Raw genomic sequence first — 27,839 nt, 5'->3', positions numbered from 1 at the left:
TGTAATAATATGCATATTTGGGGAACTATTTTTAAATAATTTACTTTAAAGCAGAGGTGCACTATCGGCAATATCTCAGAGTCCAGAAGTTTAAATTACTGATATTTGGCATCAAAATACTTGTTTTAGGTGGAATAATTTCCTCCTTTCTTTCCTCCCTGTGTTTTGGGGGAAAATATCTGAGCTCAACTGATGGCATCATCAGCTATATCCCCATTAAAGGTAGCTCATCCTGTTGTCAAGGTTCCAAGTAATATGCCCCCAGAATAAAAGTCCAAGGCATCCATCTTTCATCAAAGTCTATTTATTAGGAACATATCACATTGGCAAGGTCTTGGTGTAATTCCGACTCTGACCAGATCCCGGAATGACATCCAGTAAAAACAAAAGTTTGAAACTTTCCCCCATAATCACATTCTCCAATCAGCACACAGTCCATCAGTCCGATGACTCCAAACTCCACCTTCCACCAGCTGCAGGCACCTTTTCAGTTCTCACGGGAAGGAATGCCAATTAGCCATAACATTCCCCCTTATCTCTGCAACTCCCCCCCCCCCGCTGCTAAAATGTGGCGAGCCTGAAGCACCATTAAAATCCTTTGCAGAAACCCTAAAGAAAGTTAAGAAAAGCATAGACAAAGGCTACAATCAAATATGGCTACACATATGCCACCTTCAGGGTCGACACTTGTCTCCAAATAGAGGTAGTTCTCAACTTATGACCACAATTGAGCCCAACATATCTGTTGTCGAGTTTTGCCCCATTGTACAACTTTCCTGCCACAGTTGTTAAGTGAAACACTGACATTGTTAGTAACATGGTCTTTAAGTGAATCTGGCTTCCCCATTGAGTTTGCTTATCAGAATATCACAGGACACTGCAACTGTCATAAATATGGGTCACTTCCCAAGCGTCTGATTTTTGATCATGTAACTATGGGGATGCTGCAATGGTCATAAGTGTGAAAAATGGCCATAAGTTCCTTTTTTCAATCCCACTATAACTTCAAATGGTCACTAAATGAACTGTGGTAAGTTGACAATTACTTATAGTCTTGAACTGGCTTGTGTAGGGCAAGAATTATGTGTGCAGTAAATGATGAATTTTCATAGGAACCTTGTCGAATAAAAGGAGGAATCTATGCTGGCTTAGGCTATAGATATGAAGCTAGTTTCATATGCATAAAACCAGGATTTTCTTGTTAAATGTAGTACATCCACCTCTGCCCGAGATACAACATTTGAATTGATGTTTTGACATTTGATACAGGGTTTGTCCAGCATAACACCTTTCAAGAACATAGAAAAGTGGAAGTGAAAATTGAGAATTGGGAACATTTTCCAATGTACTTCTGTAGAAAAGAACTGTCAAGCGGTCATTCCAGCCTGAGCACATTCAAAATGCTTAAATTGTGACTAATTTGTTTTTTAAATGGGCAACTAAGTTATTACATCACTTGCCTTGAATTTTTGAACAAAATTTCTTTCCTGTGAAAGACCACATATCTTTTGGAGTCAAATGTCAAGAACCGTTATATGTTAAGCATATGCAGATGAAAGACAGCCCAGTCCAAAGTGGGCATGGCAACATTTTTTTCTGTTTATGCTCAATAGCTTGACAGAAGGATCTAGTTGCTTGTTAGATTGTTAAACTTGGTCAAGAGTTTTTGAAATTGCTAATGCAAGTTTGAATCTAAAGTTTGAATATAAAACACATCAATGAGGTCACTGCTTCCCATTTCTGTAGTACGATCTTCTAAGTGTAGGAAACGATATCACTCTTTTTAATGAGCTAGGTATCATCAGAAAGTACCTTAGCCAAAACTCAAAACAATTTGTCCATTTTGTTCAGTATTGTCTATTTTGATTGACAGGGACTCTCTAAAATCTCCCCCCAAAATTAATTGAATATTCCAGAATCTTAGACCAAACAATCATGTGTTTTACCAATGGCCTAATTATATGTTCATACTTTGTCTTACAATTTTATTTTTCCAGGTTTGTTCATTATTTCTTTTAGTTTGGATAAATATAACATTGTTTTCATTTGTTTTTGTTTTTTTAATTGTTCATGATTTGGAATCTGCAATGGAGAGAGGCTCTTCATTTAGTTAATTGGAATAATGGTAGGTTATCAGTAAAATAAGTGTAAATATATTTAGGAATCTATCAGCGAACATTACTTCGCACATTTCATTGCAGCCTGGCAGCTGAACCATTTGGGGTTATGGTATTACTTAAAAATTTATTGTGAAAGAAATCCAAAAATGAAACCAGACCTGTAAAGTTGTTCAATAAACAGCTTCACGTTGAGTCTGCTTATTCAAGTAAGTGAGTCCCATGATTTCTTAGTAAACAATGCATAAGTAGTCATTGACTTATGACCATAATTGGTATCAGAATTTCTGTTGCTAAGTGATGCAGTTGTTAAGTGAGTCATGCCCAATTTTATAAATTTTTTGCTACCATCATTAAGTTAGTCATGCTGTTGTTAAGTGAAAGCAGCTTCTTCTATTGACTTCGCTGGTTGGAAGCCCCCTTGGGAATGTCACACCTGACAATCGCCTGGTTCTGGGATGCTGCAACTATTGCAAATGCACACCTGGATTTTTTTAACCACATGACTGCAGGAATGCTGCAACTGCCATAACTCACTCTTTTAAAGGGCTATCATATATGGCCACTAGGTTGAGGACAACCTGTATTTTAACATCTGAAACAAAGCTGTAAAGGATCCTCATATTTTTTATAAATTAGGGGAATTTTCTAATTTCCTAATGAATGCACATGTATGTTTTTCCAATTAATCTTCTGCCTGTAAATGATCAAATTCAGAATGAAGCAAAAGTGTCTGTTTTTACATTGTCCTCTGCTTCACAGAGTCTAGTGTTAGGACAATGTAAAAACAGACACTTTTAAGAGTCACTTTCATAAACATTCCTTGACTTGGATTCCATCTGTATTATCATAATCCTTATAACTCAAGTGCTGCGTTGTATAAATGTATGCAGAAGGAAACAACAGCGGTACTGTAATCTCAATTTTGGTGTTGATTGTAGAATGGTAGAACAAGTCCCAAGCTATTTTGCAGTAGACAAGAAAAACATAGAACAACAGATTTGGGAGGGACCTTGGAAATCATCTAGTTCAAACCCTGCTCTAGCAGAAGACCTATCATACCATTTCAGACAAATGGCTACCTAGTCTCTTCTTAAAAGTCTCCAGTGTTGAAGCACCCACAACTTCTGAAGCCAAACACCTGCACTGATTAATTGTCACTGTTAGGAAGTTTCTCCTTAGTTCTAGGTTGCTTCTCTCTTTGATTAGTTTCCACCCATTGTTTCTTGCCTTGCCTTCAGGTGCTTTTGAAAATAGTTTGACCGTCTCATCTTTATGACAGTCCTTCAAATATTGGAACACTGCTATCATGTTATCCTTGGTCCTTTTTGCCATACCAAATTTTTCATATGTTTTAGCCCCCAGACCTCTAATCATCCTTGTTGCTCTTCTCTGCACTCTTTTCAGTCTCAGTATATTTTTATATTGTGTTGAAAGACTTAGGAGAGGAGTAGAAGGACAGCAAATAAGAGAATTGTGAGAATGTTGTGTTTAAATCTATTTTGTAATAAAGAGCATGTAGAGAGCATGAAAAAACTCTATTGAGAGTATGATAGAACTTTTGTGTGCTAAGCCATAAAGTAGTCTGCATGCTTAATCTGACGCCAGTTAGTTAGGTTTATTCAATAAACCACATGTATGGCTTCTTCAATAAACCATGAATAACAATGTTAGATATGGGTTTAGTAAAATACAGGTCATTATTTCTTTTTTTAAAAATAATCTTTATTACACATTTTTCAAACATTTACACTACATTTTCATTTTTGACAGTACATCAGAGTCACCTTCTTTCCTATTTACATAGTAGTACTTTCATTTTCATTTTCAATTCCTGGTATATTTCTCTAATATTTTTACATTTATATTTACCTTTTTATAATTCCTTATATACACATTTCCTGCAAATCTTAAGTAATTGTGTACATATTCTTTACTTTTCTCCTCTAGCCACTCATACCATATGTCCCAAATCTTATAATATTCTGTTTCCTTCTTGTCCCTCAACTCCATCGTTAATTTGTCCATCTCTGCACATTCAAACACTTTTTTAATTACCATATCTTCCGTAGGGACAGGTCATTATTTCTAAGTCTACTGAAGGCTACCGGTAACTCTTACTGATAGCCTTTGAGGTTTCAGGAAAAAGGCATCATGAGATCCATCAAACTCGGGTTTCCCCCTTTATTCCTGCTAGTTATTTAATGCTGATTTCTGCTCAGTGTACAAAGTTAGTCTAAGTAGGCTGAAACTGCAAGTACGATCTAGTATAATCTGTTCAGAAGGCCCCACAGCAATTTGGTTAATTAATGTTACCAGTAAACTAGGAAAACATAATTAAAGATTAGCATTTAGTTCCGTCTGAGATAACTGCAGAAGTTAACTTGGAATCATTTTTCTCTCTAGTTAGAAATTGTTCCTCCTGTAGTCATATGCTGGAGATTCACAATTTTGAATTAGTGCTAAAATACAGGCAATCTGTGCACACATACATAATCTGCGCATATAGATCTTGCATGCATGATTTTAGGTTTTGAAAATATTTTTTCAAATTTGAGCCTGGTTGAAGGTAAATGTAATCAATTTTTTTTCAACAAAGAGCAGAATTTAAAAAGAGAACAACAGTATCAGGAGATATATACAGTAAATGTGGAGTCATTCAGCCCAGTGGGAGAGGATGGTCTTCAAGGACCTCTTAGAGTTCAACAAATTATTGACCCTCCAAAGATACAGTAGAACATTCAAACAGGTTTTCTCCTGTTTTCCAGAAAAACACAAATTTTCTGCTTGGTCAACTGAATCTGACTTCAGTCTGCCTCAATAGTAGGCTGGCAATGTGATGGCATTTCCTTATTGAGGACATGTAAAAGCAACCTAGAGCTAAGGAGAAATTTCCTGACAGAACAGCTTCAGTGGAACAGCTTGCCTCCAGAAGTTGTAAATGCTCCAACACTGGAAGTTTTTAAGATTACATAACCATTTGTCTGAAATGGTATAGGGTTTCCTGCCTAAGCAGAAGGTTGGACTAGACGCCAAGGTCCCTTCCAACTCTATTATTCTATTCTATTCAAGAAATAAAGAATGAGCTGTCTCATAGCCTGGATAAGGTGGTTATATGGATGAGCCTCAGAACAAGAAAGACAATACAGAAATCAGTGAGTTAATCTTGAGTTAAGCATTTGAAGCTTCGTATAGCAGAGTAATTTACCTCAACTCAGGTCATAAAGTAATCAACAGAATTTTGTTTCAATTTTTCCCAATAATAAGGCCATTTCTGTCACAGAATCCAGATAGGAATTTTTATGGGCAATGCTGCTAGAGCTGATAAACTGACATCAGTAGAAAATGTGAATGTTTTATCCCAAGGGTGCTGTTTTTCAAAAGGCAACTGGATTTTCTTTGTTTTTTGCTTGAAGACATTTTGCTTCTCATCCAAGAAACTTCTTGAGTTCTGACTGAATAGTGGAGAAGGAAGGATTTATATCCCTTGCAGAATATACTGAAGAAATTACTGGGATGAGAAGCAAAACATCTTCAAGCAAAGAGCAAAAAAATAAAACCTAGTTGCCTTTGGAAAATGCACCTTTGGGAAAACCATGACCTGGATGACTAGAATCTCCAGGAACATGCCAGCATTTCACATGACTTTTCTTATCTGCTTTCCAAATTAGCTGTTTCACCTTCTCTTTTAAAAGCCAGTTCCTAGCGGTCATTTAATTACCATAACATATGTTTTAAATTGCATGTTTATAATTGTTTCTTTCCTTTTAAAGGTGGTCATGAGCCATATATTGAAATATATGAGCAACCTAGACAAAGAGGGATGCGTTTTCGATACAAATGTGAAGGAAGATCAGCAGGCAGTATTCCAGGTGAACATAGTACCGATATCAACCGGACATTCCCATCTATACAGGTATACCTATTACTGTGTTTGCTTTCTCTTTTGTGTACCCCAAACTTCTTTCAAAATTGGGAGTGGATATTGTTTTGCTCAAAAGGCAAGAATTGTGCAATACAGTACATTGTTTAAGGTCCGCTTTCTTCGGGCAAAATGTGTTGAAAAGCTGCTGGGAAGATTAAATTTGATTCCTCATTTGTCTTGTTCTTATGTTATGAAATCCAAATTATACAATAATCGCATATATACAAATAATATTGTAAAAGGCTACCCTAAAAAGATGACCCTCAGAATGATATTTTAAAAAGCTTGTTGTAAAGGTTCTATAGCTTTTTTGCAACTTAACAAAAGCAGAAAGTTTTGTAGTTCTACAAGGGAAAGAAAGATTTCCAAGTTCAGGACTATGGCCATGTAAGTTGTAGCAAGCCATGAACTGTTTAACCATAATTTATTGAATAAAGCATGACCATACCACACACTAGTTCATCTTTCTCAGTCTTAGCAACTTTAATATGTGTGGTCTTCAATTCCCAGAATTCCCAAGCCAGCATGGAGTTAGCTGGGGAATTGAAGTCCACACTTCTTAAAGTTCTCAAAGTTGAGAAACATTGCACCATTTCAATGGATAGGCATCCTACAAGTGATAAGAACAACAATAACAATATAAATGAAAGCAATAGCAATAGCACTTAGATTTATATGTCACTTCATAGTGCTTTCAGCCCTCTCTAAGTGGTTTTACAGAGTCAGTATATTGCCCCCAACAATATGGATCCTCATTTTACCGACCTCAGAAGGATGAAAGGCTGAATCAATCTTGAGCTGGTGAGAATCAAACTCCTGACAGTCAGCAGAATTAGCCTGCAATACTGCATTCTAACCACTGTGCTACCAAGGATAACTTAAATAAACCACAATTTTCATTATGATTCTTGTTTTGGATGAACTCTGTAATAAAGAATAATTATCCTTCAGGTATACTGCTCTGGGACTTTGAGGATTTAAAGATTACAGTGAGCCTTTTGAAGCAAATCTAGAAAAGATTGACAAATCCTCTCTCACTCTGAACCAATTAAAATAGAATATAGAATCATTTGTCCCAGTAGGTGGATCCAAAAGATAAATCCACGAACCACTCATCAGGTGTAGAGGGAAAAGTCTAGTAGTGCCAACAATTGCCAGTCAGGATGTTTGCATACCTCCAGGATTATTTCCTTATTTCCTTATAGTTAATATCAAGGAAGGAAAATCACTGTCATTTAACCTAAACAGCGGAGTGTTTCATAGGTTTGACTGGAAGGGAAAAAAAATTATTCAGAAACATTTGAATTTCTGATGAAAGTCCTGACTAGCCAACTTCCACACTATTGCTCTTAGGCTACCTCCAAGTATCAATCCTTCTTGTCCATTCCTGGATCTCACCAGCAGAAAAATAAAATGGAGAAACAATATCCACTCCAGCCGTACCTGGATTATCTCTGTAGCCATAATATTTGTAATGATTTGTACAGCACCCTTCTCTAATTTATAGATTAGGTAGGACTTTAGTGTCCATAATTCAGTTACTGTTTGGCTAGGCTAGGTGGGGAACATTGGGAAGGTATTTAGGTGTTGTGTAAGTTGGAGAATGCCACTGTACAGGTAGTACCACATACTTTCCAATAATCTCACAAAGATTTATCAGATAATTCAATCAGGAGGAAATTCTGATCTTTGTGTGGCGGAATTTTGCCAAAGCATAACCCTCAAAAGAAAAACCATGTTTATCGCAATGGTCATTGGGAGCTTCCTTCACAAGAAAGAGGAACAGTGAACAATGGAAAAGCAAAGATTTTTATAGGGAATTAGCAAAGATGGCAAAACTGACTACTTTGATGAAAGACAAAATCCTATCTAATTTTATTTCTGTTTGGAGACCACTTTTGGACTTCTTCCTTGTAAAAGATAAAAATGAAGTTTTGATTTTAGGATTTGATAACTAGATTTTATATAACTATACAAGTATTATGCATTTATATTCTTATTAATAGCCATCATTATGCTTGTATTTAACTTAGAATAAGATGGCTTTTCTTATATAATTTTAATGTTATTTTTATTGTTTAACCTGTATATTTTTAAAAGATTTTGTTTTACTTTACTGTAAGAGATTACTATTTATTTGTATCTGTACTGAAGAAATTTGGAAATCAATCCCTCTTTTGTTTTTGTCACTTTTTAATTTTTTTCCCTTTTTGATCCTCCTTTCGCAGGTTTTTCGCTTTTTGTTATTTTATATCTTATATGACTTTTTTAATTTAATAAAGATTTTTAAAATACATATAATCCTAAAAAATTTTGCGGCCACTTTGGACCTGAAGCTAGTGTCTCTTAAGGTTTCAGGCAGAGAAAAGTCACAGAAATAACATCTACCTATTGTTCAGTTTCTTTCCACTAAAGCCATCAGAGATTGAAGCCAAGACTCTCCTGCATAAAGCATGTACTCTGATAATAAGTTTGATGCTTCCCTGATGGTTTTTTATGAGAAAAATATCCTCATGCAGTTCAGTAAACCTTATCCTTAAATATGTGAGTTTAGGATTATATCTTCAGGCACTAATTCTATGTCCACTTGCCTGGGAGTAAGCACCACTAATTTAAATGGGGCTGTCTTCTGTGTATAGGTTATGTGGTGTATTAATTGATGAAATAAGTTAGGACACAACAAACGATGGTTTATTGAATAAAGCATCCTGGGTTTACCCAGAAAACCTCATTGTAAAACATAAGGACTGATTAAAATGAAATTGAGCAAGCTGCATTGTTTGACTTAATATTTAATTAAAAGGTTGTAGGATTTTGGAAAACATGGAAGATCTTAGAATCGTAGAATTGGAACAGGTCATTAAAATATTATGTATCTCTTGGTCAGTGCAGGATTCCTAATCACAGTGTTTCATTTGAACACATCCAGATAAAAGGAGTCATTATTTCACTTAGTAATTATAGCACCATTCAGTACTTTTGCTTTCCTTAAGATAAAGCCATTATACTATGTCTTGCATTCTGGGTTGATACGGTATATGACACCTCTTCATATATTTGCAAACCCCTATCATATTTTCTCTCAGTCATTACTGTCTCTCCACAAGCACAGTCCCTGTATACTTTATACACGCTGCCATTTGTTTAAAACGTATATTTACTTCTAAGTAAAAGCAGATCAACATAATTTTGAAATCTATTCAGAATGTGATCTTTCCCCCATATAGTTTTCTGTTGTAATCGCTTCTGTAATTTGAGAAGCCTTATGTTTTTATTTGTTCCACTATTGCAATTTTGCATGTAATTATTTAAAGTGAATATGAAATGTTACAGTATCTCCTTTCATTTTAAGCTGAAGTTTGCTTTTCTTTCTCTCTTGTGAAATTGAATGATCTATCTCCCCACAAAGAGTGGGACACTTATTTCAGAATCCATATCATTCAAAGTTACAAAGTTAGGACTTGACACTATAGAATATATTTCAATATTGTATCTTTTATACTTGCTAGCTAAGCATATAAACTATGGAAGTATAGTCCTTCTTGTGAACCATCATTAGCAAAAAGGTTATCCAAATAGGTGTTGGCAACAAGAATTAACGCAGCAGGATGCAAAGCTAGTGTGTGTAGACCCTGAAGGGCTCTGGGAAAGTTTGTGATTTATAACATTTCATTCTATCAGCTTAATCATATCATTATACTTATGCTGTGTGTTTCATTTCTTTTTAGATTCTGAACTACTTTGGGAAAGTAAAAATCAGAATAACATTGGTAACTAAGAATGAACCCTATAGGCCGCATCCTCACCAGCTGGTTGGAAAGGATTGTGAAAATGGTTACTATGAAGCTGAATTTGGGCCAGAGCGTAGAGTTTTGAGGTAAGTAAGTGGGTGTTGTTATGTGTGATATGAAACAGAACTAACATTTTTGTTCAGTTTGAGAATTGTTGCAAATTTTTACATGTTATATTGAGTGGTCCCATAACAATAGGCAAGTTCAAAACCTATTTGGAAGGTGAGATACAAGCTTCAACTTTCTTCAAGGCATAGAAGACGCCCATATTATTTCCAAACTCACTCTAAAAACACACAAAAAAGTTTTAAATTGTGCAAAACTTTTATTCCACTGTTCTGAGGATATTAGAAATGATGCTGGTGGAGCACACTTTTTGTAGCTCTGTTTTAAGTAAGGATATCCATGGGGAACTGGATACTACCAGTAGTTGAAGTATTGCAGCCCTTTTCTTTCCTTGACTTCTTAATAGATACTTATTTAATTGCTAGTACTTTCTACTTCTCTAGATGGGGAAAATTAACAAACCTCCCAAAGTATGGCAGACTTAAAGTGGGCCTGTGTCTTGGGTACCAGTTACGAAGTTCTTTGTTAACTATCCCTAGCTGAAAATCTAGCAGTTGAGTGAGCATTGAACAGATGGAAAATGCTGAGGCCAATTCTGTTGTACTTATATGCAGAAGGTGAAATATCCTGCCTGAAAGATCTGATTTTTCTTTTCTGTGCATTTCTTGTGATATTTATATATGATATAGTATTTTCTTATGAAATTTAAATGTGTTTGATTTCATGTAAAGAGAAAGAGTACAGACACTGGCACCACAGAGTTGGTGTTGTTTTAAAGCTGGTATACTAAAGTGGACAATTACAATAAGCTTTTTTAAAAATTAAATTTATTCTAGAGGAAAACCTTTCCAATATGTTTTGCCCAGTGTAAGAAGCTTCCAGCCTTGGGATCACCTAGGCACATCCCCACTTGATTGGTGGGCCTTCACTCCTTGTGTTGCTCCTTCACAATCTTCTTTATATTCCTGTGCTTAATGGGAAGTACACCTTTCTCTTCAACATACTTGGAAGAGTGCTCATACTGCCAGAGCAGGGGGAAAAAACAATATATTTGAAGACTGCTGTTTTTCCCTGATGGACAGAGAGAAAAAAGGCTTCTATTTCACTCTCTCCTTTCCCTCCCAGTAGAGAAATGTAGAAAGGAAGGTATACTCCAAATATCAACCCAGGTTGCCAAGTGCATCTGAAACAGGAACTTTTGAAGTTCTTCCTCATAATACGAAAAGAGAACAGTGAAGAAAGCTTATTCCTCAAAAACTGAAGGACTAATAATAGATTGGAAGGATTAGAAGAAACCTTGGAGATAACTGAACAAAGAGAGATTTAACCTAGAAATAAGGAGAAACTTTCTGACAGAGAACAATCAACCAATGGAACAGCTTGCCCTCGGAAGTTGTGGGAGCGCCATCACTTGAGATCTTCAAGAAGAGATTGGACTGCCATTTGTCAGAAATGGTGTAGGGTCTCCTGCTTGGGCGGGGGGTTGGACTAGATGACCTATACCCTCTATTCCAACTCTGATTATCTGAAGCTTATCTGAAATAATGGCCAGGAGACTAACCCCCAGCCAGTACTGTAATCCACTGCTACATTGTTTCTACTTCATGGCTATCCATGCTTAAATACTTATAGAAACGGGAATTCTACTATCATCTGAGGCAACGTGTTCCACTGCTGAACAGTTTCTCATTAGAAAATTATTTCTAATACCCAAATGAAATCTGCTTCCTTCTCATTTAAACTCACTATTTCTTGTCTTCTGCTGTCATATCTCCCCATGGTCTTCTCTTCTTCAGGCTAAGCATCCAGTGCCTCCAACTATTCCACATCAGTTTTTTAACTCTAGGCCTGCTAATATCTTGGTTGCTATCCTTTGGACATGCTCCAGTTTGTCAGTGCTTCATAAAGGTGCCAAGCCCAGTACTGGATACAATATTGTAGGTTGGTCTGACCAATACCAATTAGAACTAATGACTCTTTTCCATCCTGACCTCTATATTTCTATTGATGTTGTCTTGAATTACATTCACTTTTTCGCAGGTGCATCACGCTGTTCATATCCTGCTTGTGATCCACCAAGATACTCAGAACTTTCTATTATATATAGTTGCTCCGTAAGATTGTCTACTCATATCTTAGATTTTCTTATCCAAATGAAGGACTTTGCATTTCTCCCTGTTGAAATTCAGCTTCTTGGTTTCTACTCATTTTTTCAGCTCATTATAATCCTCCTGAATATTAATACTTTTTCTAAAGTGTTAACTTTTCCTCCTGCCTTTGTATTGCCTGCAAATTGATAATTGGGTTTTTAAACCCATTATCCAAGGCACTGATAAGCATGAACAATGCAGGCCCTTCCGTGTAGGATGCAGCCCAGTGGTATGACATTGTTACTGCCTTCTATCTTGATGCAGAATCATTGACATACATTTATTAGATATCATTGGTCAACCAGATCTTTATTCGGTTAATGTTGGGGTAATTCAGTTCTAATTTTACTATATTCTCTACCAAAATTTAATGGAGGACTTTATCAAATGTTTTGCTGAAGCTAAGTTTGAGGTACATTATGTCCACCATATTCCTGTGGTGATCTATCAAGAAAAGGAAATCAGATAGGTTTGACATAATTTATTCTTCATAAACTTATGCTGGCTCCTGTCAAACAATGAATTCTTTTCTACATGTTCACAAACTGACTGATCAATGGTCATTTCTAGAGTTTTGCCAAGCATGAGCCATGGTAGTACAGTGGTTAGAATGCCGTACTACAGGCTACTTCTGCTGACTGCTGGCCGCCAGCACTTCGGCAGTTCAATTTTCACCAGCTCAAGGATGACTTATTCTTCCATTCTTCCGAGGTTGGTAAAATGAGGACCCAGATGGTTGGAAGCAAGATGTTTACTCTGTAAACAGCTTAGAGAGGGCTATAAAGCACTGTGAAGTGGAATGTAAGTCTAAATGCTATCACTAGTGATATTAATATGAAAATCACCTGTCTCAAGTTTCTTGGCTCTTCTTCTTTTAGTCCTTTTTTCTTTCTCTAGTCTTCTGGCACTATGTATCTCACCCATGTCTTTTCACAGATCACATAAAGGCCCCCAAAGGACATTCTTACACCCCTGCATGATTTTCAGGTATAATTGAACTGCATTTGAAAACTTAACTGCATTTGTGGTGGCCCAGTGCTCCCTACCTTTCTCTGATTCACCAAGTCCCTCCTTGCTGAAGGAGATGATAGATTTAGTACTTCCACAGTTTCTTTGGAATAGCCTTCTTCCTTATTCAGCTGCTTTCTGAAAGTAAACATTATTCAACACAAAGTAATTCAGAGAGAAATTATACTGTGAAGTTGCTGTCGTTTAAAAGAAAAGCTGGTTGAACTGAAAGGTTTAACTGAGATTGGGAATTTTTCACTTGCAAGCAGTATGACTTCATTGCCAATGACTGCTGTTCTAAATATTTACTCAAGTGTGTTATTCATGAAAAGTTTTGCTCAGAGATATCACAAACATCACTAGTGGTTTTTATTTATTTTTTTCTTTGTGTACAAATTTACATGGGATGAAATGATTTCTACAGTGTGGAAACTTGTGGAACACTAAGGCACAATTGAAATCACACTTCTAGAGTTGAACAACCTGGGATTTGTTTCTGAGTTTACATATGTAGATTTGGAGTATGGGAAAGGTTGCATATTTGTCTATTGTGGGATAAATTAATCAGTCAGAGATTTATAAGGCAAATGATTTGCTGAGAGGCAAATGATTTGTTGTATCTCTAGGTAATATGGCAATTATCAGTCCTCAGAAATATCAGCAGTTGGATAGCTGATGTGTGCAAGATTTTGGCTCTTCTGTAATCTGATTTCTCATATTGCAAGTATCTGGTATTAATTCCTATTTTGCATCTTCCCTGGGCTGGAGTGATGTCATGGGTTTTCCATGTGGGAAAGAATCAGGTTGCTGGAGTAGGTGGGGAGAGTCCCTTAAAACTGCCTTGTGATCTGATACCATTACATGCAAATTAGGAAGCTGATGCTATTGTTGCTAGTATTCAGAATCTCACCAGACAAGTAGCCTGGCCATAGTAATTTTTTCTCATAACTACATGATTCAGAATCATTCCTCCCTCTCTGTCAGAAAAAAAACAAATTTGAACTAATTCTTGGTAGGTTTTTTTTTTAAAAAAACAGGGATACCTGGTGGTAAATGAACAGCTACACTCTGTTAGAAACTTTGAGAAGAAAGATACTTCCCTCTGTGGGAATATATACAATATCATACCTCTCTAGACCATGATAATGTTCCTTTTTCCTTTAAAAATAAGGGAAGGTATCTAGAATCCAGAACTGCAATCCTATCCATGCTTATTTTAGAAAAAATGTTTCACCAAACTCTGAGGGACTTCCTTCTAAGCAAATATGCACAAAGTACAGATCTTAGGGATTGAAGAACTTTAAGATGTAATTCTCTATATATCTATTAAGAACCTATTTTGCTCACTGCATTTTCAGACAATGGAATATTGGATTCAGTCTCAATCAGCCAAATCTCTGGCTTTTGGTAAATTTTACTAAACTTTACTTCTACCCGTGTGCACTCAGTAATGTTCCTGGAATTTACTCCCAGGCAAATATATATAATATTGTAGCCTCTTTCTCTTTAATTAGAAGATGAATAATCTAACTGAAGAACATTTAAATATATAAGTGTGCAATTGAAGGATGGTTTTTTTTTTTAAAAAAAGAGACTATTCTGTGATGTTTCTAAGATAGAAAAAGGAAATGTGAAAGATAGTATTGCCTGTGAATAATTCTTGTTTAGTAAGGTTTTCATTGGTTATGTCCCATAAAGTCAGTATCGAATTTTACTGACCACACAGATTTTCTCCAAAAGGATCTATTCCTAATCTATTCCTTAAAGTCTTCCACTATTGGGGCTGAAATTGAGGCCATCCATCTTACAGTTGCTTGTTCTTTTCCTCTATTTCCTTTCACCTTTTCCAATTTTATAGATTTATTCAGAGAGCTACATCTTTGCATTATGTACCGAAAATAAAATAATTTGACTCTGGATCAAGTGAGAAGTCTAGATTAATTCTTCCTAATTTGATTATCCATTTGTTCGTTTGTTTTTTGATATTGGTAAAATATGTATTTTGTGGTGTTATGTTAGTATAAGTTAGTATTTAATATTTTAGTATTTAATATTTAATTGGTCAATTAATTGAATCAAGCACACATTCTAATTAAGTATAGCTCTCTTTAAACACTTGGCATTTCTATTTTCAAACCAGTATCCAGTTCTGCTTAAATTACATATTAATCTTCTTCAAGGACCCCCCAAAAGTATTTTTTTTCAGTATGAAATCTATATACTACTAAAACTCTCATTATATTTGTCTGTCTGTTTGCATTCTCAAGTTAGCCCAAATGGTTCATTATACCACAACCTAAAATCTGCTAATAAAATCTGCTAATTTATATTATACATAAAAAATCTGGGACTCATTACTCTTGTTGATTTAAAATTTCCATGATGTCCAGACCAGTTCTATAGGCAGTTCTCAGCCTAGAACAACTTGAACCAGAATTTCAGTTGCTAAACAGTGCAGTTGCTAAACATGACTGGACCAATTTTACAACTATTTTTATTGTGATTGTTAAACAAATCATATGGCCATTAAATGAATTATGTGGTTATTAAACAAATCTGGCTTCCTAGATTAACAGAAAACCAGAGTTGAAAAGAACCTTGGAGATCTTCTAGTCCAGGGATGTCAAACCTGATCGCATTGCGGGCCGTATTGGACTTATTTTTGCCCTTGTGGGGCTGGGGTGGGCATGGCCTGCACGGGCCATATCCGGCCCGCGAGCTGCGTGTTTTGTTTTTTTAAATACATGTATATAGTAATTTTTATATATATATATATATATATATATATATATATATATATATATATATATATATATATATATATATGTTTATATTTATATATGCTTATATTTATATATATGTGTGTGTGTGTGTGTGTGTGTGTGTGTGTGTGTGTGTTTTCTTAAGTTTTGGGGTACTTACATGTATGGCATTCGGCTTTGTTCGGGTATTTTCCCACGTCATGGTAGTTGTGCTTTTAAAGTTGTAGCGACGTTTCAGCAGAATCTCATCTGCCATCCTCAGGCTTCTGTGTAGTGTTCATCTATACAGAAGCCTGAGGATGGCAGATGAGATTCTGCTGAAATTTGCATATATATATATAGTAATCATTAATCATTATATCAGTAATCATTCATTTTCTAATTTCTACCCCTTGTATCCAACCATTGATAAAACATATCCTATGTTGCAAAATATTGTTTCTTCCTTATCTCTTATTGTTTATGTCAATCTATCCATCTCCACACAGTCTAAAATTTTTCTAATTGTATTTTTACTGTAGGTGTTTCGTCATTTTTCCAATGTTGTGCAAATACAATTCTCGCTGCTGTCAACACATGTATTATTAAATATGTAGTTCCTTTGTTATAATTTTCTGGTGATATACCTCATAAACAAGCGGCATGTTTGACACCCCTGTTCTAGTCCAATTTCCTGCTCAACAGGAAACCGTATGCTATTTTAGACAAATGGTTGTCCAGTTTCTTCTTAAAAACCTCCAGTGTTGAGCACCCACAACTTCTGGAAGCAAGTCGTTCCACTGATTAATTGTTCTGTCAGGATATTTCTTGTTAGTTCTACATTGCTTCTCTCCTTGATTAGTTTCCATCCATTGCTTCTTGTTTATCCTTCAGGTGCTTTGGAGAATAGATTGACCCCCTCTTTTTTGTGGCAGTCCCTGAGATATTGAAACACTGCTATCATGTCATGCCTAGTCCTTCATTAAACTAGACATATCCAATTCCTGCAATCATTCTTCCTATGCTTTAGTCTCCAGTCTTCTACCTTCTAAGCATCTTTGTAACTCATCTCTGCACTGCTTCATCCCAAAGTGGATGAAATATTCTAAGAGTGGTCTTTGTTGTTGTTAGTTGCGAAGTCATGTCCGACCCATCGCAAACCCCATGGACAACATTCCTCCAGGCCTTCCTGTCCTCTACCATCTTCTGGAATCCATTTAAGCTCACATCTACTGTTTCAGTGATTTAATCCACCCACCTCATTCTCTATCGTCCCCTTCTTCTATTGCTCTCAATCTTTCCCAGCATTAGGTTCTTCTTCAGTGGGTCCTTCCTTCTCATTAAGTGGCCAAAGTATTTGAGTTTCATCTTCAGGACCTGGCCTTCTAAAGAGCAGTCAGGGTTGATCTCCTCTAGGACTGACCGGTTCGATCTCCTTGCAGTCTAAGGGACTTGCAAAAGTCTTCTCCAGCACCATAGTTCAAAGGTCTCAATTCTTTGGTGCTTAGCCTTTCTTATGGTCCAACTTTCACAGCCACATAGCCTTACCAGGGCATTATAAAATGGTACTATTATTTCACATAATCTTGATTATATCCCTTGATTAATGCAGCCTAGGGCTGTGTTGACTTTTTTGACAGCTACAGCACACTGCTGGCTAATATTTAACCAATTGTCCTTTTAAATCGCAGTTATTACTATTGAGCCAGATACCACCTATTTTGTACTTGTGTATTCGGTTTTTCTTGCCTAAATGTAGACCCTTACTTTTCTCACCACTGAATTTCATTTCATTAGATAGGGCCCAGTATTCAAGTCTTTCAAGATCCTTCTGTATCTTGAGCCTGTCTTCTAGAGCAGGGGTCCCCAACCACCGGACCGTGGACCGGTACCGGTCCGTGGAACATTTCCTACCGGGCCGCCAGTTTGCTGTGCACCGCCATCTTGTTTGACGAGAAAGTGCTTCCGGGTGAGCTTTTCCGGTTGGAAAGCGGCGTTTGGGTCCTGAAGGAATTCTCGTGCCTTAGTTTCATCGAAGGGGGGAGCTTCGAACGAAACTAAGGTGCAAGGATTCTTTCAGCACCCAAGGCAAGGCAAACCGAGCGACGGCCCCGAAGCCATCCCGAAGCGAAGCCCATCGACAAAGGTACAAAGGAGGAGTTGAAGGTGGCGGGGGACGGCTGGCTGGCCGGTCGCTCAGCTTGCCTTGCCTTGTCATGTGTGCTGATGCCGGTACCCGGCCGCGGATCATTTTGTGATGCCGGTACCGGGCCGTGGCACAAAAAAGGTTGGGGGCCACTGTTCTAGAGTGTTGGCTGTTCCTGCCAGCTTGATTTCATCTACAAACTTGATAAATTCCCCTTCTATCCCCTTGCGAAATTATTAATGAAGATATTGAAGAGTACTGGATCTAAGACAGAGCTTTGAGGTACCCCCGTGCATACTTCCTTCCATGTAGATGCAGTTTCAATAAGAACTACACATTTAGTACAGTTGGTCAGCCAATTACAAATCCATGTGGTGGTGGTGCTGTCTAATCCATATTTTTCTACCTTATCAAGTAGTAAGGTTGTGGTCTACTTTATCAAATGCTTTACTGACGCCAAAGTAAATTATATCCACAGCATTTCTCTGGTCTGCTAATTTTGTCACATTGTCAAATACTGCAATAAGATTTGTCTGACATGATCTGTTTTTGACAAACCCATGTTGCCTTCTGGTTATGACTTCGTTTGTCTTTATGTGTTCACAGATTTGTTGCTTGATTATTTTTTCCAGAATCTTCCCAGGTATTAATGTCAGGCTGATAGGTCTGCAGTTTCCTGGATCCATTTCCCCCCCAGCTTTTTTTGAAGTTGGAAACTACACTAGCTCTTTTCCAATCATCTGGTAGTTCCCCAGCGCTCCAGGATCTTTGAAAAATATGGTTCAATGTTTCTAGATCATATCTTGCAATTCCTTGTGGTGTAAACCATCTGGTCCTGGTATTTTGAACTCATCTAGAACAGATAGGTGTCCCATTTTCTTGCTTATTTTGACTTGTATTTCTAATCTGCATTTTACAATATTTTTGCTTGTTGGAAGTCAAATGGTCACAAATTATGTTCATATAACTGCAAGACACTGCAACTGTTATAAATGTGAGCTGGTTGCTAAGCACCAAATTTTGATCACATGACAATTGGGGTGATGTGATGGTCATAACTTCAGGCCAACACCAGCCAAAGAACTGATAGAATGAGGTAATGAGGTAAAATAACTCCACCCAGGAAGCTAAGTTGTGGAAATGCCTAAACCCAGTCAGTTGCTGCATTATGATTCAGATATTTTTAATATTCCCTCTGGCAATTGGTCTTTTACTTTCTGTACATGAGTCGTATTGTAGAAGGGGTGGTCCTGGAAAGGGATCGGTGAAGCAGATGCTTTATGAATGGGAGAAATCTGTTTCCCCTCACTTATTGCTTTCAGAAATTGAATGAGATATTTGTAATGTACCAATACTTTTGTGCCTTCTTCCACTTAAAATGGTGGGAATTATTTTACAATTCACATTGTCCCTGACAGAAAATACAAATTACTTGAAATGATGGCAGTGGTCATTCAGCCTTTACTATCCTAAGCAGCAAAAGAAATTACAGATAGTCCTTGTTTAGTAACTGTCTTGTTTAATTACCATTCACAGTTATAATTCTCACATTTATGATCTTCACAGGTCTGTAAAGCAAAAAAAAATGAAGTAAGATCATAAGCACAATCATAATTTCACTTATCAACCAAATTGTCAGTCCTAATTGTGGTCACTAAACAAGAACTACATGTCATTATTTGGATTTTGAACAAAACGCAGTAGAAAGGAGAAGCAAAGCATGCCTTTTCATTAAGTAGATGATATGCTGCTAAATGCCAGTTTCATCTTATACCTCAAGTCTTTCTTTCTAAAGAACTGTAACAGCCTGATGGAGATTAGAATCCAATATTCACATAAGGACACATGGGCATTTGATTTTATGCAACACACCTCAGCTTTGCTCCTCTTCACAGCCCATCTGATGCTTCCAGAGAATCAGGCTAATTTGTGGTTGCTGAGTTTGATCTTTAAACCCTTTGTTAAGTTTGAGCAATGAGAGGCTGAACCAGAGCATGAGTGCAACAATACTTTATTAAAGCAATAAAGGGCTGACCGTGCTTGCCACGCCTGGAACTGGCTCGCAGCAATCAGCAACTGGTTGGACCCCGCAGCCTGCTTTTATAGCTGGCTGCTGGGGAGAACCAACCAATGAGGAAAGGGGGAAGAACGCCCACTCAAAGTGAGTGGACCTGAGTGAGAACTCCTAGAGTTCTCAGGACATAACACCCCTTCCCCCCAGCTGTGAACATGCATAGTCTTTGAGGTAGGCAGGGGGTTTATGTTGGCGCCCGGAACGGCGTAGTTCTGGAACATTATCTGTCCGTCCGGGGTCTGCCTGGGCAGGCAGAGTCGGCAAAGTGTCACCAGTGTGCCCCTCGGTTTGGGCCTGCCCTGGGCTCGTAGGGTTGCTCACTGGGGATGTGCTCTCGAAGGCTGGATCGGGCTGGTCAACTGTCTGGGCGCCGCTGTCCGTGTTCGGGCTTTCGGAACCGGTTGTAGGTGTGGACTGATCGCCGGGCGTGATGTGGATGTGAGGCTGAGGATGAAGCCTCCCCTGGTCTAGTGTCTCTGGGTCCCTGCTGGCGATGGTGCTGAGGCGTCTGCGCAGTTGGTCTATGTGCCTTCTCCAGACGCGGCCATCCTCCAGTCTGACCCGATACGACCGCGGCCCGGTGATGGCTACGATCTTGCCCGGGATCCACAGGGGGTCTCCAGCGAAGTTCCTCGCGAAAACTGGCTCCTGTAAGATAAAATGTCTAACCCCCGATGAGGAAGCGAGGGGAGAGTCAGGACAGTATTGTGGGTGTAGTCTGTCCAATACAGTCCTCAGGCGCCTGCCCATCAGGAGCTCAGCTGGGGACTTATTGGTGACTGAACAAGGAGTTGAGTGCTGGCTCATCAGGAACCGCGAGAGTTTGTGGTGCCAGTCATCTTTGTTGAACCTTGCCAGGGCTTCTTTAGTGGTCCTGACGGCCCTTTCAGCCAGCCCGTTACTGGCAGGGTGAAATGGGGCTGTGAAAATGTGGTGGATACCCAGGTTGGCAGCGAAGCGGCTGAACTCAGTCGATGCGAACTGTGGGCCGTTATCGGAGACGATGGAGTCGGGTAGCCCGTGCGTAACGAACAGGCGTGTCAACACGTTGGTGATTGCTAGTGTGGTGGTCGTGGATAGCTGTGCTACGTCAATTCACTTGGAATAGGCGTCCATGACCACCAGGAACATCTTCCCATGCAGAGGGCCCGCTAGGTCGATGTGGATTCTAGACCAAGGAGCGCTGGCGTTTTCCCATCTAGTAGGGGTGGCAATGGGGGGAGCAGGACGGGATTCCTGGCAAATGCTGCAGGAACTTACCCAATTGACAATGTCCTCGTCTAGACCCGGCCACCACACGTAGCTGCGTGCTAACGCTTTCATTCTCACGATGCCAGGATGTCCCTCGTGCAAAGCTTCCAGAACTCGGGTACGCAGTGAGGCCGGGATGACCACTCGAGTGCCCCATAGTAGACAGCCCTGCAGACTTGACAATTCCTGCATGCGAGTCTTAAAGGGTGTGAATATGTTATCAACATTGCCACCCGGCCACCCCCTCCTCACCCAGTCGAGCACCTGGGCGAGTGTTCGGTCTGTCTTGGTTTTAGCAGCAATGTCCATGGCCGTGATGGGTAGGTCCAACTGGGTGATTTCGAAAATAGCGTGGACAGGAGCAGGGTCTTCAGCCGGGGCCGGCAAGGGGCAGCGACTGAGGGCGTCAGCGTGGGACAGTGTTTTGCCCGGGCGGTGTACCAGTCTGTAGGAGTAGGCTGCTAGGAAGAGAGTCCATCTTGTCATCCTAGGGGAGAGGACTTGAGGGGTCTGCTTGTCCCCGGCTAGGAGGCCCAGGAGGGGTTTATGGTCAGTGACCAGCTCGAAAAAATGGCCGAAAAGGAATTCGTGAAATTTTTTCACGGCTGCAACAGCTGCTAGGGCTTCCTTATCGATCTGGCTATAATTGCGCTCCGTAGCAGAGAGCGTCCTTGAGAAAAAGGCGATGGGAGCCTCGGCGCCATTGGGAAGCCTGTGACTTAGTACCACCCCGATTCCAAAAGGGGAGGCGTCAGCTGCCAGTACTAAAGGGAGGTTAGGGTCGAATTGAATAAGTACCGCCTCTGACGTGAGTAGTGATTTGACGGCGTTAAAGGCATCGTCTTCCTTGTGCCCCCAGTGCCATGGTGACTTTTTATCCAGTAATCTGTGTAGGGGTTCAGCTACTGATGCTTTATGGGGCAAAAAGGATGCGTAAAAGTTCAATAGCCCCAAGAACGCCTGCAGTTCTGTTTTGGAGGTTGGAGTGGGTGCCTCGTGGATTGCCTTAACCTTGGACTCCAGGGGATGAATGCCAGAGGCGTCAATTTTATAACCCAGAAAGTCCACCTGTCTAGTGGCAATGGCACATTTTTCTTTTTTCAACTTGAGGCCATGCTGTCTGAACCTCTCTAACACAGCTCGAACTCTTTGGAAGAGTTGGGGTCTGTCCCTGGCCGAGACTAAGATGTCGTCGAAGTAGGGTACTACACCAGGAGGCCCTGCAAAATCCGCTCCATGAGGGATTGAAAAATACCCGGGGCAACACTTACGCCAAATTGGAGACGCTTGCATCGGAAGGCACCCCTGTGAGTGACAATTGTCTGGAGTTCCGCTGTTTGGTTATCTACAGGGAACTGCTGATATGCTTGAGACATGTCCAATTTAGCAAAAATGCTGCCTGGTTCGAATGTGTGTAATAAGTGCTGGATGACGGGCACAGGATAAGCGCTAACTTGTAGAAATTTATTGATTGTCATCTTGTAGTCCGAGCAAATTCTCAGGCTACCGTCTTTTTTGAGGGGTGTGACAATGGGCGTCTCCCACTTGGCGAAATCTGTTGGCTCAATGACCCCTTGTTTTAATAGCTTATCTAATTCTGCATCAAATTTTGGCCGAATAGCAAACGGGACCCTACGCGGTTTAAGCCTGATTGGGACTGCTTGGGGGTCAACTGAGAATGAGATGGGGGTACCGTTATAACACCCCAGCTCTTCGCTGAATACATCTGAGTAATCAGCGAATAAGGAGTCAGTGTCTGAGGTTGAGACAGCATGGACTCCTGTTAGCCCTAGGCCGAGATGGGGAAACCAATCGAGCCCCAATAAGGTGGGTAGATTGCCATTAACTACCACTAGAGGTAGGTGACCTTTAAAAGCTTTAAAACTGACACGAAACTTGCCTCTGCCGATAACAGGAATGGTCTTCCCCTGGTAGTCCTTCAGGCCAAACTGGCATCTCTGGAGCTGGCTAGTGGATAGGCTTGGTTGGAGCCTCTTAAGGGTGTTCCACGAGATAATTGAGAGCGCTGACCCTGTGTCAACCTCCATGCGGCACGGTTTACCTTCTAGGGAAACGGAGAGAGAAATTTTACTAACAGTGCGGCAAGTGTGCTTGGCAAGGTGATGCGTGCGACAGTTCAATACTTGCCTCTGTGGTCCCGAGTACGAGGGAGGGTGCCTTTGTGCTGCGCTTTGGGGGGGCTTGGCAGACTCTCGCGATGTGTCCCCTTTTATGGCAGTTATTGCAGGTGGCTCCTTTAAACTTGCAGGTGGCCCTCTGATGAGATCCCCCACAGGCTAGGCACAGGGTGATGTGCTTGGGTGGACCGATGTTTTCTTGTTTGGCTCCTACCTGCGGCCGTCTGTCGTTGGATAGGCGGTGGACTTCGTTTTCATCACTGATGGGTTCCTCTGCTACCACCTCCTCGGAGTGGACTGGAAGTGATGTCAGCTTGGCACTTGGGCCCTGGATTTCGGTGGCTGAGTTTGTTGCCAGCTCAGCTGCCAAGGCTTCCTCGACCGCTTGTGCGAGGTTGAGGTCTTTTTTTGCTAGAAGTCGCCTTTGCAGGTGGAGGTCCTTGACCCCGCAGACTAACTGATCGAGGAGCATGTCCTCCAGGTAGGTTCCAAACCCACAATGCAGTGCTGCTGTTCTGAGGGCGGCCATATATTGATTGATGGTCTCCTTGCTCGATTGCTTCCTCATACGGAAGGTGAATCTCTTGGCAATCTGCGAGGGCCTGGGGGAATAGTGGTTAGTGAGAATTTCAAGTAACTCGGACCACGGAACGTTTTTAAACTCACGAGGACCCACGAGCGCTGCGGCAGTATCGTAGACGGAGGCTCCGCAGTAGATTAGGAAGTACGATTTCTTCCGATGCTCCCCCGCATCCGCCAGGCCAACTGCATCGATATAATGATTGAAGCAGTTCTTATACGATTCCCACTTCTCCTCGTCTGGTTTAAACGCCGGGAAGACTGGATTGGAACTCATGGTGCTGGGACCGGTTGAACGACCTGAGGAAAAAATCTCTCTGGGGCAGCAGACAATGTTTTAGTGCCCTTGGTGGGCAAGTGATTTCAGCTCAGGAGAGGCTGTTTTAAATCCTCTCTTTCTCTCTGGGTTAACCACGTTAGGCTGTTAGCCGTTGACAGCGTTTGGATTCGCGCCTGAGTGGGCGTCAGTGACTGGCTACAGCGCTGTGCTGTACCTTTTAGGTTTGAAATTCAAATGACAACCGTTTGAATTTCGCGCCTGATATGGAGCGGCTGCGGCTCGCAGTGCTTCACTTTCCCTGTAGCTGGGCTAACAAGCGGCTACAGACGCTTCTAACTTTCGATTCTGACCGCTCTCTCTGGCTGCGGATCAGCGTTCGCTCTTTATCGCTTGCTGACCGCTTTCTCTGTCAGCGGATCAGCGTTTGCTCTTTTTGTTTGCTCTTTTTGTTGGCTGACCGCTCTCTCTGGCTGCGGATCAGCGTTTCCCTTATCGCCGGCCGATCGCTCTCTCTGGGCTGCGGATCGGCGGCTAGTGACTCAGCGGTTGCATGGTGCTTCTGGTAGCCATCCCACCTTCGTCGCCAGTGTTAAGTTTGAGCAATGAGAGGCTGAACCAGAGCATGAGTGCAACAATACTTTATTAAAGCAATAAAGGGCTGACCGTGCTTGCCACGCCTGGAACTGGCTCGCAGCAATCAGCAACTGGTTGGACCCCGCAGCCTGCTTTTATGGCTGGCTGCTGGGGAGAACCAACCAATGAGGAAAGGGGGAAGAACGCCCACTCAAAGTGAGTGGACCTGAGTGAGAACTCCTAGAGTTCTCAGGACATAACACCCTTCATGGATTAAGGCTACGTTATCTGAGGGATCACCTCTTCCTGATTATTATGCCTGTCCCATCTGTTCAGGAAACCCAAGGAGGTGTGTCTCCGTGGCATCTGCTTAATGGAACGTTCTCTCCATTCCAACCCCTCTTCCCTCCAGAAGTCAGCTCCTTCCCTCCTTATATTCCAGTTCCTCAAGATATGGCGTTTAGGGGACTGATGAGATTTTGAGGTAGCTCCCTTGGTGATTGAATTGCTTGTGTGTGTCTCTCTGTGTGTGTATTTAATACAACTATGTTTGATATGCTTATTATTTTATATCTTAATTACAGACTGCCCAGATTCACTTCTTGTGTGATGGGTGGCTATATAAATAAATAATTGGAGTGAGACATTCTACTCTCAAATGCTTTTTGAGGGCTTTTGCTGATTTTTATCCCAAACAGATGATTACTTTCCCATCCCTAACTAGATGGACCTTTGATATAATTTAGTTCTTGTTATGGCTGCTTCTCTTCTTGTTCTTTGTCACTTATTTTAAAAAAGAAAATAATGTGTCTCTCTTTGTGTTGCATTTAAATATTTGAAAATGGTTAATAACAGGCAAATTACAATGATGACATCTATTTTAGTCTTTTATGAAAGATCTCATCAAATCTTCTTAATGTAAAGTATTTGTTAGAATTAAAATTTCCACAATTTATTTTGTTACCAATATGGTAGAGTCCCTATAGTTGTATCATTGTTATATTTATTTTAAACATCTAATTCTCAAATGTATTTGCTATAGTTTTCAGAACCTGGGCATTCAGTGTGTGAAAAAGAGAGAACTCAAGGAATCCATCATTTCACGAATTGCTAAGAAGATCAATCCATTCAATGGTAAATAACCACTGATTATTAACTACATTAATGACTGTTGAGACTCCCTTATCATTTACTTTTCAAACATCTTTGAAATATTAATTCCCTTAATATATATCAAACCATGTTAAAACCGCAAAATGGACCAGCTACCTGGAATGGATGTACATGTGAAAATCACATCACTGTCTGTCACAGCTTGTTACTGGAGGCTTTCCTTTAGTAATTATTGTGTTATTTTTTGTCTATGAATTCTAAATTCATCCAAAGAGTAGCATGGGACTAAAAATAGCAACATCTGAACTGTGAGGAGACCAGATGCAAAGCAATTTTTTACCCAGTAAAGTATTTACAGTAAGTCTAACCATAAAAAGGTACACTATAATTAAAGTCAGAATGAATTACAATATTGGCCACATGTAACTCAACTAATGAACCAGGGGGGATAGATTTTATTTTTACCTATTGCTATACTAATAAGTGTTCGTGAACCATGCAACTCACCATCTGAAAATATAAATCTTTACAGCAAGTCACAGTGGATCGTATACAAATACCTTACAGCAAGTCAGTTCTCTAAGAATCTAGTAATACATAGGTAGTTCTTTCTTAACATCCATTTGTTCAGTATTTGTTTAAAGTTACGATTGTGCTGAAAAAAATGGACTTGTGGCCAGTCCTTGAACTTACAACCATTGCAGGACCTCTGCGGTCATGTAATAAAAATTTGACCCAGTCTGCATTTACAATTGCCAACCCTGCACATCCCTCCTCCCCCGATATGACCTTCATTGCCCCTGCCTACCTTCCCTCTGCTGAGTTTACCACCCCGGCTACACATGGGGAGATGCCATGGCTTTGGGCTTCTTCCTGCATTGCAAGAATCTGAGGCTTTTTGCACCCTTGTGCGCCCTTCCCACACGACAGCAGCCAGACCCACCATGCCTCAACAGCGACTTGTAGACCTCACACACACTCCTCCATACCTACTGCACTCAGCCTGTACCTCACAACCACTCACACACCATCCTACATTTTCCCTCAGTCCCACTGTACTCAGCCCATGCCTTGTCAGCCAGCCACCCCCACTTTGCTGGGGTCATGCCTCACTGGCCACCACAGATCCTTGCACATCTTCCCCCAGCCCCTCTGTGCTCACGGAGTGCCTTGCCACCCACCTGTGCACCCCTGAACAGCAAAATCAAGGACGAAAAAAGAAATGCATGTGTGTGGGTCCATGTATGTGGTTTAAAGGTCAATGTTTAATACAGTACTTTAATATCTGATTGGTTCTATCTTTATTTAACCGTATCAGAAAGCCATTAAATAACTTCAGTTCAAGTTCATATGAAAATGATACCTCTGTCATACACTGTAATCCTCCCACAGTTCAGTTGTTCCACTGAAACTGATACGTCATGGGGAAGCTGTGGTCATGAGAAAGAAACACTCTCTTTGATGGGCTTAAGCATTGTTTCATATCATTGGGAAAGGGATGTAGCATTTGAGGCTAGAGATAATTCAGCAGTACTACTATTAAAACCACAACATTTTTTAAAGCAAGTTTGCATCTAAGCTCAGTATGATTTGTGGGCACAAATTGGGTGCCATCAGGTTCTGGCTGAGTAGCAAATAAAATTATCTTGAGATGCAAGCACAGACTAGCTCACCCTATCCATATTGTGATCTCGGCCTAGAGCTGAGTGATTTCATCTGGTACTGTTCATAGTTTTATGATACTTTTCTTAGTGTGTGTGTGTGTGTGTGTGTGTGTGTGTGTGTGTGTGTTATATATATATATATATATATATATATATATATATATATATATATATATATATATATATATATATATATATATATATATAATCAGATCTTTTATTT

At 40.0% G+C, this 27,839-nt stretch overlaps 1 protein-coding gene across 1 annotated transcript in view; it reads left to right on the top strand.

Moving 5' to 3' along the window:
* REL (REL proto-oncogene, NF-kB subunit) overlaps positions 1 to 27,839 on the top strand; it is a 48,586-nt gene that overhangs the window by 5,005 nt on the left and 15,742 nt on the right. The window contains exons 2-4 of the mRNA XM_026696061.2: positions 5,891 to 6,033; positions 9,771 to 9,919; positions 25,882 to 25,973. Coding sequence (XP_026551846.1) covers positions 5,891 to 6,033; positions 9,771 to 9,919; positions 25,882 to 25,973 — 384 coding nt within the window. The remainder of the gene's footprint in view (positions 1 to 5,890; positions 6,034 to 9,770; positions 9,920 to 25,881; positions 25,974 to 27,839) is intronic.

This window comes from Pseudonaja textilis, chromosome 1, assembly GCF_049901715.1.
Source record: "Pseudonaja textilis isolate UNSWEBS1 chromosome 1, rPseTex1.2, whole genome shotgun sequence".
NCBI classification, from domain to species: Eukaryota; Metazoa; Chordata; class Lepidosauria; order Squamata; family Elapidae; genus Pseudonaja; species Pseudonaja textilis.
Note: the sequence above shows the minus strand (reverse complement) of the source record. Positions and strands in the feature narration are given on the sequence as shown.